The sequence below is a fragment of the Podarcis filfolensis genome (genome assembly GCF_964270895.1).
Source record: "Podarcis filfolensis genome assembly, chromosome: 1".
In the NCBI taxonomy this organism is placed as follows: domain Eukaryota; kingdom Metazoa; phylum Chordata; class Lepidosauria; order Squamata; family Lacertidae; genus Podarcis; species Podarcis filfolensis.
In genome coordinates this window covers 91,822,392-91,838,107 of record NC_139604.1, presented here as the reverse complement: position 1 = coordinate 91,838,107, position 15,716 = coordinate 91,822,392, and the positions used below count along the sequence as shown (strand labels likewise).

General features: G+C 41.0%; 2 protein-coding genes across 5 annotated transcripts in view; one reads left to right on the top strand and one right to left on the bottom strand.

Annotated features, from left to right (window-relative positions):
- STARD9 (StAR related lipid transfer domain containing 9) overlaps positions 1-12,233 on the top strand; it is an 86,011-nt gene extending 73,778 nt beyond the window's left edge. The window contains exons 24-33 of one of the 4 annotated variants that reach the window (XM_083606069.1): positions 675-872; positions 1,384-1,561; positions 2,874-3,020; positions 4,167-4,275; positions 5,867-6,039; positions 7,517-7,581; positions 7,676-7,884; positions 8,129-8,208; positions 8,772-8,930; positions 9,234-12,233. In XM_083606069.1, the coding sequence (XP_083462195.1) occupies positions 675-872; positions 1,384-1,561; positions 2,874-3,020; positions 4,167-4,275; positions 5,867-6,039; positions 7,517-7,581; positions 7,676-7,884; positions 8,129-8,208; positions 8,772-8,930; positions 9,234-9,335 (1,420 nt within the window). In that variant the 3' untranslated portion in view covers positions 9,336-12,233. Of the gene's footprint in view, positions 1-674; positions 873-1,383; positions 1,566-2,873; positions 3,021-4,163; positions 4,276-5,866; positions 6,040-7,516; positions 7,582-7,675; positions 7,885-8,128; positions 8,209-8,771; positions 8,931-9,233 lie in introns of all 4 variants that reach the window. The other 3 variants (XM_083606067.1, XM_083606068.1, XM_083606066.1) reach the window with 3 other exon arrangements.
- A 418-nt stretch (positions 12,234-12,651) lies between these two features.
- Positions 12,652-15,716, bottom strand: part of CDAN1 (codanin 1) — a 30,615-nt gene continuing 27,550 nt past the window's right edge. The window contains exons 27-28 of the mRNA XM_083606252.1: positions 14,749-14,856; positions 12,652-13,746 (exon numbers count right to left, since the gene is read on the bottom strand). Of these exons, the coding sequence (XP_083462378.1) occupies positions 13,621-13,746; positions 14,749-14,856 (234 nt within the window). The 3' untranslated portion in view covers positions 12,652-13,620. The remainder of the gene's footprint in view (positions 13,747-14,748; positions 14,857-15,716) is intronic.

Here is a 15,716-nt window from a genome sequence, read left to right as displayed (position 1 = left end):
ACAGTGGTACCTCGGGTTACATACGCTTCAGGTTACAGACTCCGCTAACCCAGAAATAGTGCTCCAGGTTAAGAACTTTGCTTCAGGATGAGAACAGAAATCGTGCTCCGGCGGCGCGGCAGCAGCAGGAGGCCACATTAGCTAAAGTGGTGCTTCAGGTTAAGAACAGTTTCAGGTTAAGTACAGACCTCCGGAACGAATTAAGTACTTAACCTGAGGTACCACTGTATGAATGAATAAGCCATTCAAGGGCATGATTATCATTTCAACAACATAAACATCTATTCAGCACCGCCACTTATCATTGCTCCTAACAGACAACCAAATTCTTCTCTGACACAGTTAAGGCAGTGGTAGGTAGTGTTAAGAATTCCAATCTGCTGACGAAGCTGCCATACACAATACACCGGTGTAGCAATGAAAATACAATGATAAAACTCTTTAGCAGATAAAGCTGCAGTCCAGTACTCACTAGCCTGGGAGTAAGCTCCATAAATTCCATTGGCACTTACGTCTGAGTAATTATTCTTAGGATCAACCTGTATGTCTGAAAGTAGGATTTTATCACTAGTATCTAAAAATTATTCTTCCATTGAGACTGAAAACTCAGATGGCCCTAAATTTTATATGAAGTATCAACCTTTCTCTCCCCCCCTTCCCCATCCCCACTATAGGCACAGGAAGTCAATTGAAATGCTGAGAAAGCAGCGGGAGGAGAAGCTTCAGTGTTTCAGAAGGAGCCGTAGCCTCAGCCCACAAAAGCACCTCAGCCTTTTGCAGACAGTGGAAACGAACCAGAGGGATTTAGATCTCCCTAGCCGCCGCCGCGAATACCTACAACAACTGAGACGGGATGTTGTGGAAAATACAAGGTAGAGATGGCCAAGGGCCTTTACTGGTGTCAAAACACTCATATTGTATGACAGCACTGATGATACATTTGAGGAGACTAAAAGATAGCTCATGTTCATGTTCCAGCCAGCTGAAGGCCTTATTTGATCCGTCTGAACTCTCTTCTCAGCCATTAAAACAAAATCACATCTCAAGAAGGGCGGTCTTGGAAGTAGATAGAAGTATTTTTTCTTCTTATTATTATGTTAATGCCTCTCTTGCTTCATTTCCTGGGTTGTTGTCAAACTGAATTCTCCCCATAATCCTAAAGGATTTTCAGTAGGGAAGAAGCACAATCCACACCACATCCCGTGATTTCTGCTTGAAAAAAGATATTGTAGAATTGGAAAAGCTAAAGGAGAAAGCAATATTATTAATTTTTTTAAAGTGCATTCTCATTCTAGTGTCATAAAGCAGTGCTTGCTCTAATATTTACCACTATTAATAAAAGACAATGATTGTAATGATTTTTTCATTCCCCCCCCCCGCAAGAATTCAAGAACCAAAAAAGATCCAGCATCCTTCGGAGATCGAGTTGCTGCTCCGAGATTACCAGAGGGCGCGAGAGGAGACCAAAATGGAAATTGCACGAGCCAGGGACAAGCTTCGGGAAAGAGCTGAGCAAGAAAAGAGGCGCATTCGAGAGCAGATGCACTCTCAACTACAGAAGGCAAGTTCTAAACCACTGAAGATTGTGTCTATTTAGAGGCATGTGATGCAATAACCTTTCTAAAGCAAAGCCAGTACAGTATCATCTGTGCTTGGATGAGAGATGGCATGGGGACCCCATGTATACCACCTTGATTTCCACAGAAGGAAAGTGGGATATAAACACATTAAATAGGTAAAACACAGTTTATCACTCATGGAAATGGCACCCCAATGTCAGAAGGTTCTGAGCTGCATCCACATTTTTGTCCTAAAAATGCTAAACAGTGTGGTGGTGGTGGTGGTGATGATGATGATGATGATGATTTATACCCTGCCCATCTAGCTGGGTTTCCCCAGCCACACTGAGTAGCTCCCAACGGAATATTAATGTTAATAATAAAAAAGTGATAAACATCAAACATTAAACATTTCTCTAGTAGTACAGGAGCAACTGACTAAAATTAACCAACAAAAATGATGATAATCACTTTTTCCCATATCCATTTTTCAGATTAGAATTTAACTATTTAAGATATTTGTCTAAATGTAACAGGATTATATACCCCCAAAATATGCATCCCACAAACAGAAAAAAATCCCAACTACAGATTCAGAAAGAGCCCCAATAAGCCTGTGTACACACACATCCTGTAGATCCTCACACCTTTATTTGGCCAGATGCCCAATATTCCTCAGAGAAGTGAACTGAGGAGTAACCAATTTCCCCCATTTTTTGCAGAAACCACCTATGCAGAGTGCAAATTGATTGGTCCTTGTAACAGCTATCAGTTATGCAACCTCCTTCCTAGCTGGCCATACAGTCTGTTAATTAGCAAACCCTTGTGGCAGTCATGAAGACACCCCCCCCTCCTTGCCTGGAATAATATTTCAAGGTTGTTGTTGTTGTGTGTGTTTGTTTTAAAACCCTACATTTAAATTTTTGTTTTTTTAAAGAGGACTCTGGATAAAGATGCCAAGTGTCTGGAAGGGGTGGAAATCAGTGCTAGATTCAGAGTCAGGTGTGCACATCAGAGGAGAGAAAGTGAGAAGAAGAAAATGCACTGGTTCCCATAGGTAGCTTAAATTTCTCATAAAGTTGTCAGTTGCTTATGTTTTCAGGAAATCTATTACTTGCATGTTAAGCAAAAGTGCAGACAGGACCAGTCACTCACTTTAGCATCATTATGTAAATTGCAAGCTGGCAAAAACTAAATCAGAATGAGATATTAAAAAAGAACTAGATGGAAAATAAGTATCTTAAGTGGTTGTGTGAACGAACTCCAAAACTATTTGCTTTTCTAGAATTAATAACATTGGTCTGTTAATTACAGGAAGAAACCAAACTGAAGACCCTTGTAAGCACAAGCACTTTATGCACAGATTCCACCCTCAGTCTGTCTTCAGGACCAACATCTGGATACAACAGTAGTAACACAGCCACTTATCCTACTAGCATCCTTGGCAAACAAGAATGCCAGGTAAAAAATGTGTCAAAGAAGCATAAGGGTACAGTACAAATTGATGCTTGGCTTGTTGTTGTTTAGTCGTTTAGTCATGTCCAACTCTTCATGACCCCATGGACCAGAGCACGCTGTCTTCCACTGCCTCCCACAGTTTCATCAAATTCATGTTGGTAGTTTCGAGAACATTGTCCAACCATCTCGCCCTCTGTCGTCCCCTTCTCCTTGTGTCCTCAATCTTTCCCAACATCAGGGTCTTTTCCTTCTCTTCTCATGAGGTGGTCAGAGTATTGGAGCCTCAGCTTCAGGATCTGTCCTTCCAGTGAACACTCAGGGCTGATTTCCTTAAGAATGGATAGGTTTGATCTTCTTGCAGTCCATGGGACTCTCAAGAGTCTCCTCCAGCACCATAATTCAAAAGCATCAATTCTTTGGCAATCAGCCGCCTTTATGGTCCAGCTCTCACTTCCATACATCACTACTGGGAAAACAATGTGTTTCAGTGAAGGAAATACAGTGGGTGGAATTCAGATTGAGAGCCAGTGTGGTGTAGTGGTTAAGAGCGGTAGACTTGTAATCTGGTGAACCGGGTTTGCGTCTCTGCTCCTCCCCATGCAGCTGCTGGGTGACCTTGGGCCAGTCACACTTCTTTGAAGTCTCTCAGCCCCACTCACCTCACAGAGTGTTTGTTGTAGGGGAGGAAGAGAAAGGAGAATGTTAGCCACTTTGAGACACCTTCAGGTAGTGATAAAACGGGATATCAAATCCAAACTCCTCCTCCTCCTCCTCCTCCTCCTCCTCCTCCTCCTCTTCTTCTTCTTCTTCTTCTTCTTCAACATTGTGATGCGAAAAGTTCTGATGCCCTTGAAATCCCCCCTCCCAAGTGGCCTTTTGCAGGGAAATTGCCACACCCACTTTATCATGAGACCCTGAAGAGTTGGTCATGGGTCAATATGGTCTTTGGCCTGAAAAGTGTTAGACACACCTTATTTAGGGCATAAAAAAGTGAAGCAATCATGTGATTGCTTTGGAAGTTTGCTGCAGAAGCCACTAAGGGTAACAGAAGGCAAGGAAAGGGGATGGACTGATATTGAGCTGATAGAGTAGAGTGTGGCTATTGGTTTTCACCTGTGAATGCACATTGCCTTTTTTTCTATCTAGCAGACTTCTCCCAAAGATGCAGAACACACAAGAGATGATGCAAGAGGCCGCTCATCTACCAGAAACCGTCAGCTTTATGTACTTGAACAGCTTCAAAAGGGTTCTGCAAGTGGTGAGGGTTAAATAAATCTGCTTATCATGAATTCCATGGGATGGGTCATCTGTTTTTTAAAAGGAGAGAAGTAAAATAGCCATGGCATTATAAAGCAGTTAGCAGATACAGTTGTTGAGCAGTAGCTATTTCACATGTTGCAAGAAAATGCAGGTCCCCAAATTTCACAGCAAGTTAGCAACATCTTATGGCACACTTCAATGGGAAACATATATTGCCTTCATAGAATTATAGAGTTGAACAAGACCACGAGGGTCAACTACTTAATTATCCTTTACATATTATAGAAAAGCTGGTGGTGAGACATTGTAAAATTCATGGGGGAGAAGAATATCAATATTAAATCAATTGGATGTATGTCTGCTGATAGGAATGCACTGGAACCTTTGTTATTGTACACTTCCTTGGTAAATACCTGACTCAAGTGATGGGCTAACAGGGGTAGGCAAACTAAGGCCCGGAGGTCAGATGTGGCCCAATCGCCTTCTTAGTCCGGCCCGCGGATTGTCTGGGGATCAGGGCGTTTTTACATGAGTAGAATGTGTGCTTTTATTTAAAATACATCTCTGGGTTATTTCCCCCCCAAAAAATATAGTCCAGCCCACCACATGGTCTGAGGGACGGTGGACCAGCCCACAGCTGGAAAAGGTTGCTGACCGCTGGGCTAACTCCTTTCAGCTCAGCAATGACATGACGATTATGAGCATCATTGGAGAAGACTCTCCCATCCAGTCCTCCATTTTCAGTTCTTTATTGGCTCATAATTCTTTGTGCATCTATTCCTTTCCAAATTGCATATATGTTCACACATGCTGCTTGAGAAATGTAGTGTGGGAGTCAGGGAAGGCAGCTGTGAGGAAAGATCATCCATTGAGCACAAAATCTCCGAGGCATGAAACTCACCCCAGCAGTGAACAAGTGAAAAGAGCAAGCAAGCAACCAATCAGGAAACAAATGCACAACTTTGACCTTATGGAGCAAGTGGAGTTTTGCTTTGGTACAATACTTACCTGTTGTAGAGCTCTTGGTTAGTTAAGATCCAAATGGATAGTCTCCACGAGGATTGGGCTGCAAATGTGTAAGTACAACAGACTTCAACCTTGGAAATTCCCAACCCAACCGATTTCTCTGGAGCGAAGATATTCTGTGTATATTTTTTAAACCTCTGGTTGACCACGGGTCCATAGGGTTGGCCATGTTAGACTTGTTACACCTTAGACTAGCAAAGTTGGTCAATAGAGGGTGGAGTTCAAAGAATCAGCTTCTGACATAAAGCCAGCAGCAATGGTCACACTGAGTGCTTAGTATGATGAGTGCAGACCATGCGTGAATTTGTAACTCTTGATTTATATTATGAGGAAGAATTTCAGGGTGAGGGAGCTCACCTCAGAATACATCTGGGCATCACAGCTGGGAATATCTCCACTCTTGTTTTTGAACCTAGGTAGTATCACTACCTGTTTGCTAAATAGACTGTTGAGCTGATTCCCCAAAGATCATCATGCATGTGCGAAAGAATCATCCAAATCAAATCCAGCTCTCTGCAGCATCTGGTGTGGCATCGATTCCTTATTTGTCCCATCTCTTTCAGAGACTTTTCCTATGACCTCTTCATCTGTGGGAAGGAGCAGTATCCCATCACCACTTGCTTCCAGCCATAGGTATTCTCATAGCCTAGTTGTTTCACCTAGCGCCTTCCCATCCTCTCCTACGAAAGGATATGAAGATCTGTCCAAACACGTCTTGGCCAATGCTACTGCAGAGGTGAGTGGGTGAATGTGATGGTGGCTCTTTTTTTATCTGGACTAGAGGAGGCTGTAGAAAAGCTTTATACATTTGCTTCTTAACTTTCCCTTTACAAGGGCCTCCTCACATCTGATATTTTTCTTGCATGGGGGCAACATCTACATAAGGAAGAATGTTTAGGAGATAAGTGGGAAGAGTCAGTGGAAGAAGATTGGAAGAAATTTAAAGATTATTTACAGAGATATTGTAAAATTAATGAACTTTAGAATAATGTTGGATTAAAAGTAAGAGGTTTCTAGCTGTAATGGGTTAAAAGAATATGAAAAAAAATGGGTTTATAAAAGTAAAATTTCAAGATCACAACAATTTAAGAATAAAGATTTGGGTAGAATAAAGAGGGAAACAAATTGCTGAGCTAATAAATTGAATTGGAATACAAAAAAGAGAGGTATGAGGAGGTCCAAGAAACAAGTAAATGAAAAATAATGTGATGGAAAGATTTTTTTTCTTTTTCTGTTTGTTTTTATTTTTTGTAATGTAAAAATCTTAATAAAAATCTTATTAAAAAAAAAAGGAAGAATGTTTAGGGTCCTGACACTAGCAGTATAATTTCTTTGGTTATGTGTATATCTGAAAGATGCTGAGAATGCAGGTCCTATACACACATAATGGCAACAAAAAAAGCACTGACATGATTTTCCCCCACAATTGTCTACAACTGTTTTCCTTATACAGAATGCAAGCTGTCCTTTGTGAGATGGCCCTATGTAATCTGAGGGAATACAAATGGTACAAAATTCACTGCTTTAGAGCTGCAAGAAAATACCAATGTACTCTGCTGAATGTAAAATATTGCTTTAATGAGAGAGGGAATCAGAAGATTCTCAGAGAGAGCAATAGATGTCCTTTTATCTGTCCAAGTGTACTTTCCCACCATTGGATAAGAAAACCAAGACCTAAAGTGTGGTAGTGCATCAAGCCACAAAGTTCCATAATAATCTCACTGGCTGTTTTTAATCTGAAGTGAAAATGTTTTATATGATTGCAGTTTATACATCTGAAAGGACCTTAACATAATTTGAACGTATTTGCCAAGGTCTGGTTTAGAAAAAAACACTGAAAGTGTTTTTATATATCTGAAACAGCAACTCGTGATTTTGACCAGCTGCTGCATTTTTTATCCAGAATGGTGGATGTTTTTATAATGACAGCAAATGGGAGTATGAATTATGATCTAAGGAAAGCAGCAGTTTATGCTTCCCAGTTAGCCTGCTTGTTTACTATGAAAGTTCTTCAAAGAATAGCAAAACATAGTTCCCAGTCTCTATATTTTAATGGATAATTTCATTAATTAATAATTTTATGGCATTCACAAGAGGATACTGAATTCCATTCTCAAGCTGAGCTCAGTCACGGAATTGAAACAAAGCTGAATTAAATGTAAGGGATTTGTAACGACCATAACTATAACAAGGAATTTTAATTGCTTTCAAAGGTTATGGCAGTATGCTCAAATGACCTGAGGAATCTTTACAATGGCCAGGCAACAGCTGGTTGGAAGTAAGTTTATAGCAACTGTTCCTTCATGTATTCTCAAGATTCTTTTTATTATATTCTTAATGAAAATGCGCTTTCGTGTTGCCTTTCCAATCAGATACCAATGTGTGGAGAAGGATGTATTAGTTTATTATAAAGCCTTCTCATCTTCAGCAACCAAACATGGGTTCCTGGGAGCAGGCATGATCAACAAACCCCTTTCCACCGTATTGTGCATGTTGAAGGATCCTAGTAAGAGACATCTGTATGACAAAACCATTACCACGGCTCAAGTGCATAAGAAAATCACCAGCAACATTGAGCTGGGTGAGTATGAAAAGGAGCAGGTGGGGGGGGGGAATCATAACCCTTCCCTCCACCCGCTTTCCCCCCTAAAACCACTCCTCCCAGATTTCCTGAGACATGTTTGCTGCATCATGGGAACAAGTAGCTGGGAGAACAGCTAGGTTAATCCTCCGAGTGCTGTATTTTTTAATGTGAAGTCTGACTGAAGTCTGCCTAAATGAATGGGGAAATGGTTCTCATTTCTACTCCATGGATTTAATTTCAGTGTACATTGTCAGTGACGTTTCTTTGTGCTACCAGAAGCAACCAAGAGACTTCTGCTGCATCTCTGTAGAAGCCAAAGAGGTAACTATATCAATGTTCAATAATCCTCATCCAACACAGCGTAAGGAAAATAATCAAAACTAGTTTTGTGATGAAAGTTGGACACCTTTCATACAATATCACTGCAATGATATTTTATTGAATAGCTTTTTACTTACCATAGCATTTTAATTGTGTGTTATATCTGAGTTTTTTTATGCTCTCTATTGCAATGAACTCTCTCGTTTGGGGACTTATTCATTTTTGCTATGTTATGGGTTTTAGTTTTGGTTTATCTGTTGATAGGTGATTCCATAAATTTAATCAATAATTACAATTTTGGATCCCATGCTACACATGGATGCTTGGACACAAATCCAGTGATTCAAATCAGACTGATTGTAGTGATTAATTATTTCCAGTGACTCAAATCAGACTGATTGTGATGAACCGTTCTTTCCTGTTAACAAAAGCAGCTGAACTATATGAAGCCTAGCAGCCTAATTAACAGAAGAAAGGGGAAACAGACAGAAAGAGAAACTCCACACTTGTACCTACTGGGTTTTTCTCAGCGTAGCTCTTTATTCTGATTTCTTTGCATCCAGGAGAATATGTGCATCCTGGCCATTCAATCTGTGTATGAAGAGTCGATGCCTCGTCCCTGTAAAGATATGGTACGAGGGGAGATTTTGCCCAGTGCTTGGATATTAGAGCCTGATATGGTGAATGGAAAAGATATCACTAAAGTTATCTACATGGTACAGGTAAGTGTCTGTGCAGATCTAGAAACTAGAAGTCTAGCAGGCTTGGGAACCTAATGAAGGATGATTGTGTTCTGGAAGCGGGAAGCTCATGCATGTAGCAGCTGTTTATCATTTAACACATTTGTTGGAACATGTGAAGGGGGCTTCCACTGATCCAGTTTCTACCTGCCTGATAAATGCAGTCTCCTTCAGCTAGCCTCTCCCATCTCACTGCAGAGGATACAATTTGGCATGTTTCTACAGAAGAGCTTGAAATGGACTCTCAACGCTTACTGACAAAGCTTTCTTTTATTGCTGCTTCAGGTTGACCTTGGTGCCCCAGCCATCCCTGCAAGGCTTCTGAGCTCCATTGCCAAGCGACAGCCTTTGGTGATTGCTAGGCTTGGCCACTTTCTGGCTGGTTAGGTATGTGTGGTTTACATGGTCCACAAACTCAAAATGTAAGATACCAGCAATGCCAGAACTTGTTTTCTAGATAACTCAAAAATGGGAGGACAAAAGAAATCCTAGGAAAGCTCACTGCACAACACAAAACCACTAAGGAGCACCTGCTTCCGATATGGCAATCGGACACCAAACCTTAATGAAGCATCTGTCGTTTGGCTGAGTTTTCCTGTTCAGCTTTTAAAGAAATGCAACTTCAACAGAAACAATGGCCAAGCAAAAAGTGTTCCTTTTGCAAACTACCAATATTGGTAGGCGAAAGCCTGGTTGTAACCACTAGTTTTCAGTTGAAAACTTTCTTCATTCAGACTATTGGAAGACTGCTGATGCTGTAAGCCATGTAAAAAAACTTGAAACTTAGCGATACATTTATTTTAAAGGAGCACTTCACCACTGAAGCAAAACTACTGTAATGTCCTTTGCAGAGTGCCTGAACAAAAGGGTACTTGTGAATGAAGAATGCATTATATTAATCATTGAACAATGTCAGCTTACTGATTGGATAACTCTCCAGTCCTGTCCAGGGGAAGTGAGGGTATACCAAGTTCCAGGCGTTCAACAAGAGTGGTTGGTGTGATAGCTCTTGTGGTCACCGTTTGCCCTCAGTCAGAACCATAACTCAGGAAGAGACACACCGTTCTACTACAGAATCACTGCGCCACAAGCCCAAGGGGTTGAGCCACACCAAACCGACAGCTCAACACAAGAACAGGGACTAGTCTACTGTAGAGCAGCAACTGCTCTATACTTATGAATAGAAGCTTCTTACACATTCTCTAGCGAAGCCATTAGATTAAAAACTCATCAAATCTCTGTATCAGCAGCAGGTTAAATTATTGTGAAGATAAGCTCAGAGCAGGGTAAATTCACTAAGATGCTTACCCTACCAAGATGAATTTGATTTTAGGGGTCAGTGGAAGCAAGCCCATGCAGAGCATGTCTGAGGCCTGGGGGTGGGAAAGCATAAAGTGATAAACTCAAACAAAAACCAGCAGTCCCTGGTGGGGCTCCCTGGCTGACTTAGCCCTCCAAGGACCAGGGCAAGTGTACCTACCTGCCTTCCCCATCTGTACAGGCCTGAGCAAGAGTTTTTCTTGCTCTGCTCCCAGCTCCACCATGCTTATCGGTATTCCCCATGACTCCTTCCTCTTTATTACGTAACTGCACTTTCTGCTGCTCAACGTCTCGTCTGCAGTAACCCATCAAACCCAATTATATCAAATAAATCACGTTATGATTTGTTCCACTCCAGTTGTTCGTAGTGAAGGAATAGCGTTAGCATTCTCTTTCCCAACTCCCCACTAGTGTCCAAAAGCACGTTTTCTTCATATGAAGGTGTAGACAACTTGATTCAGGTTGCTTCTTAAAATAAGACTCCTAGCAAGCAAGTAGTACAATGGCATCGTATTATAGCTACTGCATCATTTTCTGCCAGCCTGCTTCTTGTCCTTTAGGAACCTGCTCCTTGAGCAGTTTTCTTAGGACTTTTCACTGCTCGGAGCTTGTTTGCAGCATTCCATGTGAGTAACAGGAGATAACCTGACCATGAGCTTTCTTCCCTTTGCTGCAATACTTCTCTAGCTAATGAAGTGAACCTTGTTTCTCACAACGGAAACGAGGCAGAGACTAAGGCTGTTTGCATACATTGTTGGTATGTGAGCTTAATAAGTAAGCTTGACAACTGCTATATAGTAATCCCAAGTAGTTGTGTACTAGCGCCATAGTGTTTCTTTAACTCCTTCCTGCTGTGGCAGAAGCGTGGGGAAGAGGGACACTCCCCTTTCTGCCCCGATTGGTAGACGTGCCTTGTGCTCTGGGATGGTGCTGCCTGGAGCCTGCAGCCTAGAGCCTAGCACTCATGTGATTTCAAAAAATGGGGGTGGTACTCTGCTTCAAATTTCAGTAATTTCACAAGTCTCATTCAGCTGCTGGTTGTGTAGAAGAGCTGTTAGCGCCACAACTGAAGCTGTAGTCCAATGCAGTTACTTCAAGACACTTACGTTGACTCTAATAGGGTTTGCTTCAGAATAAACAGGGATAGGATCGTTAACCCCTTCTGTCAGCATCAATGATGCTATTACAGTTATCAAGAAATCAAAGCACAGAAATTCTATTTGGTAAAAAAAAAAAAGTGTGGTGAACTATGCCAAATACAGTATTAACGGAAATCCTGTGAGGCAATTGAAACTGGAAATGATTTGCAGAATCATGAACACCAGCTTAGTCTTGCCTATAATTATCATTTGGGGGGGGGTATTCTGTAAATTGCCCACAGTACCAGCAATCACATATTTTAGGAAATATTTCCAATCACTGGCCAAGTATTTGCTACATTAGTTTTCTTTTTAATTTTTTTGGACATGGCACTCTGTTAACGAACCAAACAGCTTTAGCAGGAACAACATCTAAGATGGACTCTACTCTCAACACAGATGGTGCCTATTGAAGGATAATGTCTTATTGTACAGTGCATCAGATGTTTATTTTTATAATTGCACACAGTTGTTTTTCTATGTTTACAAATTAAGTTATTTATATATGGTTTTATATGCTGAAGCTAATTATTATTTTTCCAGGTATTCGATTAATGTATGCTTTTTAGAAATACTTGATACTTCAACAGTACTATTTATATAATAACTGGTTTCTTTTGCAACTATAACACTATGGTACCTGTGAATGCCTAGAATGAAAAGATTAATCTTAAAGTGAGGCAAAACTATTTTCTGTGAAATCTTCTATTGAATGTGGGGGGAAATATACTCAGTTACTGTACCATATCTTTAGCCCATATCTGCTTTTAACCAAGATTGCTATTTTCATATCCTCACAATAAAAATAATTTTCTATATATGGAAATGACAGAAAAGCTCCATTATTTCCTGGCCTATTTTGACTAGGCTATGCATCAAGAGATGTTGCTAAGCTTGCCCCCCGCCCTAAATCTCTTTCATCAGTTTTCCTTTTTGCCTTGTTCCAGACTTTGTTAATATATTAGGAGCAGCAGAAAAGAGGTAACGTAGAAGATAAATGCTGCAAGTCTTGTCTGTCCACCACTACATAAAATGGCAGTTATGGAACTATTGCAACAGCATGTTAATGGTTTAGCTACAGGCACCCTTAATTTATGTTTTCCACAAATCTCTTCCTTGGATCAAAATCAGTAACATTCAAGTAGCCTAAATTGAAGATTTTGTTATATAGTGAGCGATAACCTCATCTAGAGGATTCATGAAATTTGCTGAAGTAGTTATACAAAGGATAAAGAATGAACAAGTGGGGTATATACAATCATTTTATTACTTTTTAATAAAGTAAAAGACAAGCAGGACTCCTGAAGAAAAAGTATGTGGTGCAAGAATAAAGGAAGGGGAGAAGAGGGGCTGCAGCTCACAGGAAATGCCCGTTTTTATAGGTAAGTCTACAGAGTTATAGAGCACACCCAAGAAAGGATTGTCTTTTAAAACATGCTGGAATGCCAGAGTTTCCAACTCAGCAGTTCTTCAAAGCATTCTATCAAAAAGGGAAAATATTTCATTAAATGCTGCCACTTAAAGCTGTTTCTCTAATAAAAGAAAACCTTCCTTCATTATTTTTTAAAAAAACATATACTGTACTAAAATCTACATTATGAGCAAACACTCATAAAAAACCCACAAGCCAATGCTTGGGAAACTGTTGTATTTTAAGACATGATTTGACCTTTTAAAAGGAGTAAAGGATTTTAAAATTTTCAAACTTGAGTTCTTGATAAATAGAAGTCTTACATTACGAGTTCTGCTCCAAAGGCCACACATGAACATTACTAGAACTGAGAATTTCCTAAGTAAGAATCCTCAGACACCTAGGAGTCTATTATACATCTGTTCAGATTCCAGGCTCTTCCAACACTCCAGAACAGAAATGAGCCTCTGGTCTCCAGCTGCTGCTGGACTCCCATCATCCCTGACAACTGACCATGCTGGCTGGGCCTAATGGAAGCTGAAGTCCAACAACATCTGGAGGGCCACAGGGTCCCCATTGCTGCTCTAGGCCTAAACCCCTATATGCTGTCACACGCAGAAACATTGACTTGTTCCTGCAATTCCGATTAAGGTGCTTAAAATGGCTCCTCTTGCAACACTGTGTTCCCCTTGAAACATCTGGACATTATTTGCAGAAGACCAAGGAGGTCCACAGTAATGCCCAAGTGTAACCGGAGCCAGGAAGTGATGAACGATTTCAGCAGCTTTTAAGCATCTCTGTGCTAGCTTTGTGCTGCTACGGGGCCTCTAGACTGCCCCACCAATTCACAAGGCAGGGTCTTTGGTTCTGCAATGCACTCCTCAGAAATAAATATTCGTAACAGTGCTTCTAGTTCCTTGGAGAAGTCCTGTGGAAAAAAATGCAGAACAAAATTTGAATTAGTGTAGGGGAATATGCAGAGTTAATCACTATGCTTTCAAGCTGTCCTATTAACACTGTCCATAAGTGCTTTTGCTGCTGCTGCTGTATTCTTTTAGTCATTTATACTGACTGCTTTTTTGACCTTGCTGTAGATAGAGGGCTTTCACTGAACTACAGCATAATTGGTTTCTAAATAAATAGATCAGCAGTATCATACAGCACTCTTTGGTGTGGTCCCTGTGCCTTTACATCAGTTTGTTCATCTTAATTTCTAGTTCCACGGGAACTGGAAAAAATTAGAAACTTTTATGTAGGCTGAAGTGAGTCAGTATTTTCAATTAAAATGTATGGGCTGCCTTTCAACTGCAAAGTGGTTTATACAAATAATTAACATAAAATACTACAATGAGCTGACAAGCAGAGAGATGTAGACTGGTTTATATATACAGGAAAAACTAAACGCCAAGTCTGCTAAAGTAGTCTTTCGCTATCCACATGAAGATTGCAATAGTGGACCTGGCAGATCTTGAGAGGGATTGTTAGAAGGTAGATCTTTCCATGACGGCACCTATTTCTCGAGGATGCCCTCACTACACATGGTGGTAGAATCCAAAGCGATGGTCCCATAAACCATCCTGAAACCAGGTGTTTGGGGACATGGGTGGAGAACCTGTGGCTCTCCAGATGTTGGACTACAACTCCTTTCATCCCTAACTATTGGCCATACTGACTGCGGCTCATTGAAGCAGAAATCCAGCAATACCTAGGAAGACCTGCAGGCTCCCATCCCCTGGTTTAGGGTTTTAAACAGTCAAAGCCAGCACCTTGGATTTAGCCCAAGAAACAAACTGATAGTCACTTAGTCAGCAAGGAGTTACATGAGCTCCACCTGTAGCTATCACAGCTGGCATAAGGGAAACGAGAAGTAAAGTGTCTTGTGTGTTAACTGTGCTCTGAACCCCAAAAAACCTGAAATGGGCATACTTACTGAAGGCCAAGGCAGTTTCTGGAGGTCATGCAAACAGCACTGTATCTCCGTATCTGCCATTAATCCATGCTCAACAAGACCACGAAGCAGGAACAAGAACAAATCCCACTGCAAAAGAAACAGGGAGCATCAGGGCCTCCAAGTAATATGCCAATGAACTTCCTTATGATTAAAATCCTGCTTAAATGAAAATACTGCCTGATACACCAAGGAAACACCAGGCACAAGGCTAAGAAAGAAAAGCCACATCTCTCCTGCCCAAAATTGTGAGGGCGATTTCACACCAGAAAGGCACACTGCCTAATCGCATTTGCCAACTGATGGTTTGGAAGGGGCAGGTCAAGAACGAACCCAGCTGGCAAGGCACAAATGCCATGAAGCTGTCTTGCACGGAAGCCTGCAGCTGTTTCTCCCGCTAGCCAAAAGTTCCAAATTAGATCCTATGCTTTTTCCCTAGATGGGAACGCTACTAATTGGTTATGTGTGTTGACCTTTGGAAGGAATAAAGTGTTCCACCAATAACAAGTTCATCCATCTAAAAGCCTGGAGGTATAATCATGCTCCCAACATGAACTCCTGAGGATTCTGAAACTTCCCTGGGACTAGGCACAGAAAGATGGAAGAGGCAGAACATACATACATAGGGAGGCAGGAACACCTAGCTTAATTTCTCCGGCACAGCTGGTCTCCATTCCTTATATCACCTTCTCAGTTTGTCCATTTATTTATTTATATTTTTTACAGGATTTCTTACCTGCCCTTCACTGTAAACTCCTAGGGCAGGATATAACAGTACAGCCATACGATTTAAAATCTACCTAAGTGAAGAAAAGGCTAGGACTTCAGGAGAGGCTGGATGGGTTTTCGGGATAGCGTAAACCAACAGCTCTCCTACAAAGAACTTACATTAACCAGTAACAGGATTACAGTGTTAAGACAGTTATTGAACATCTCTATTAAGAGTGTCT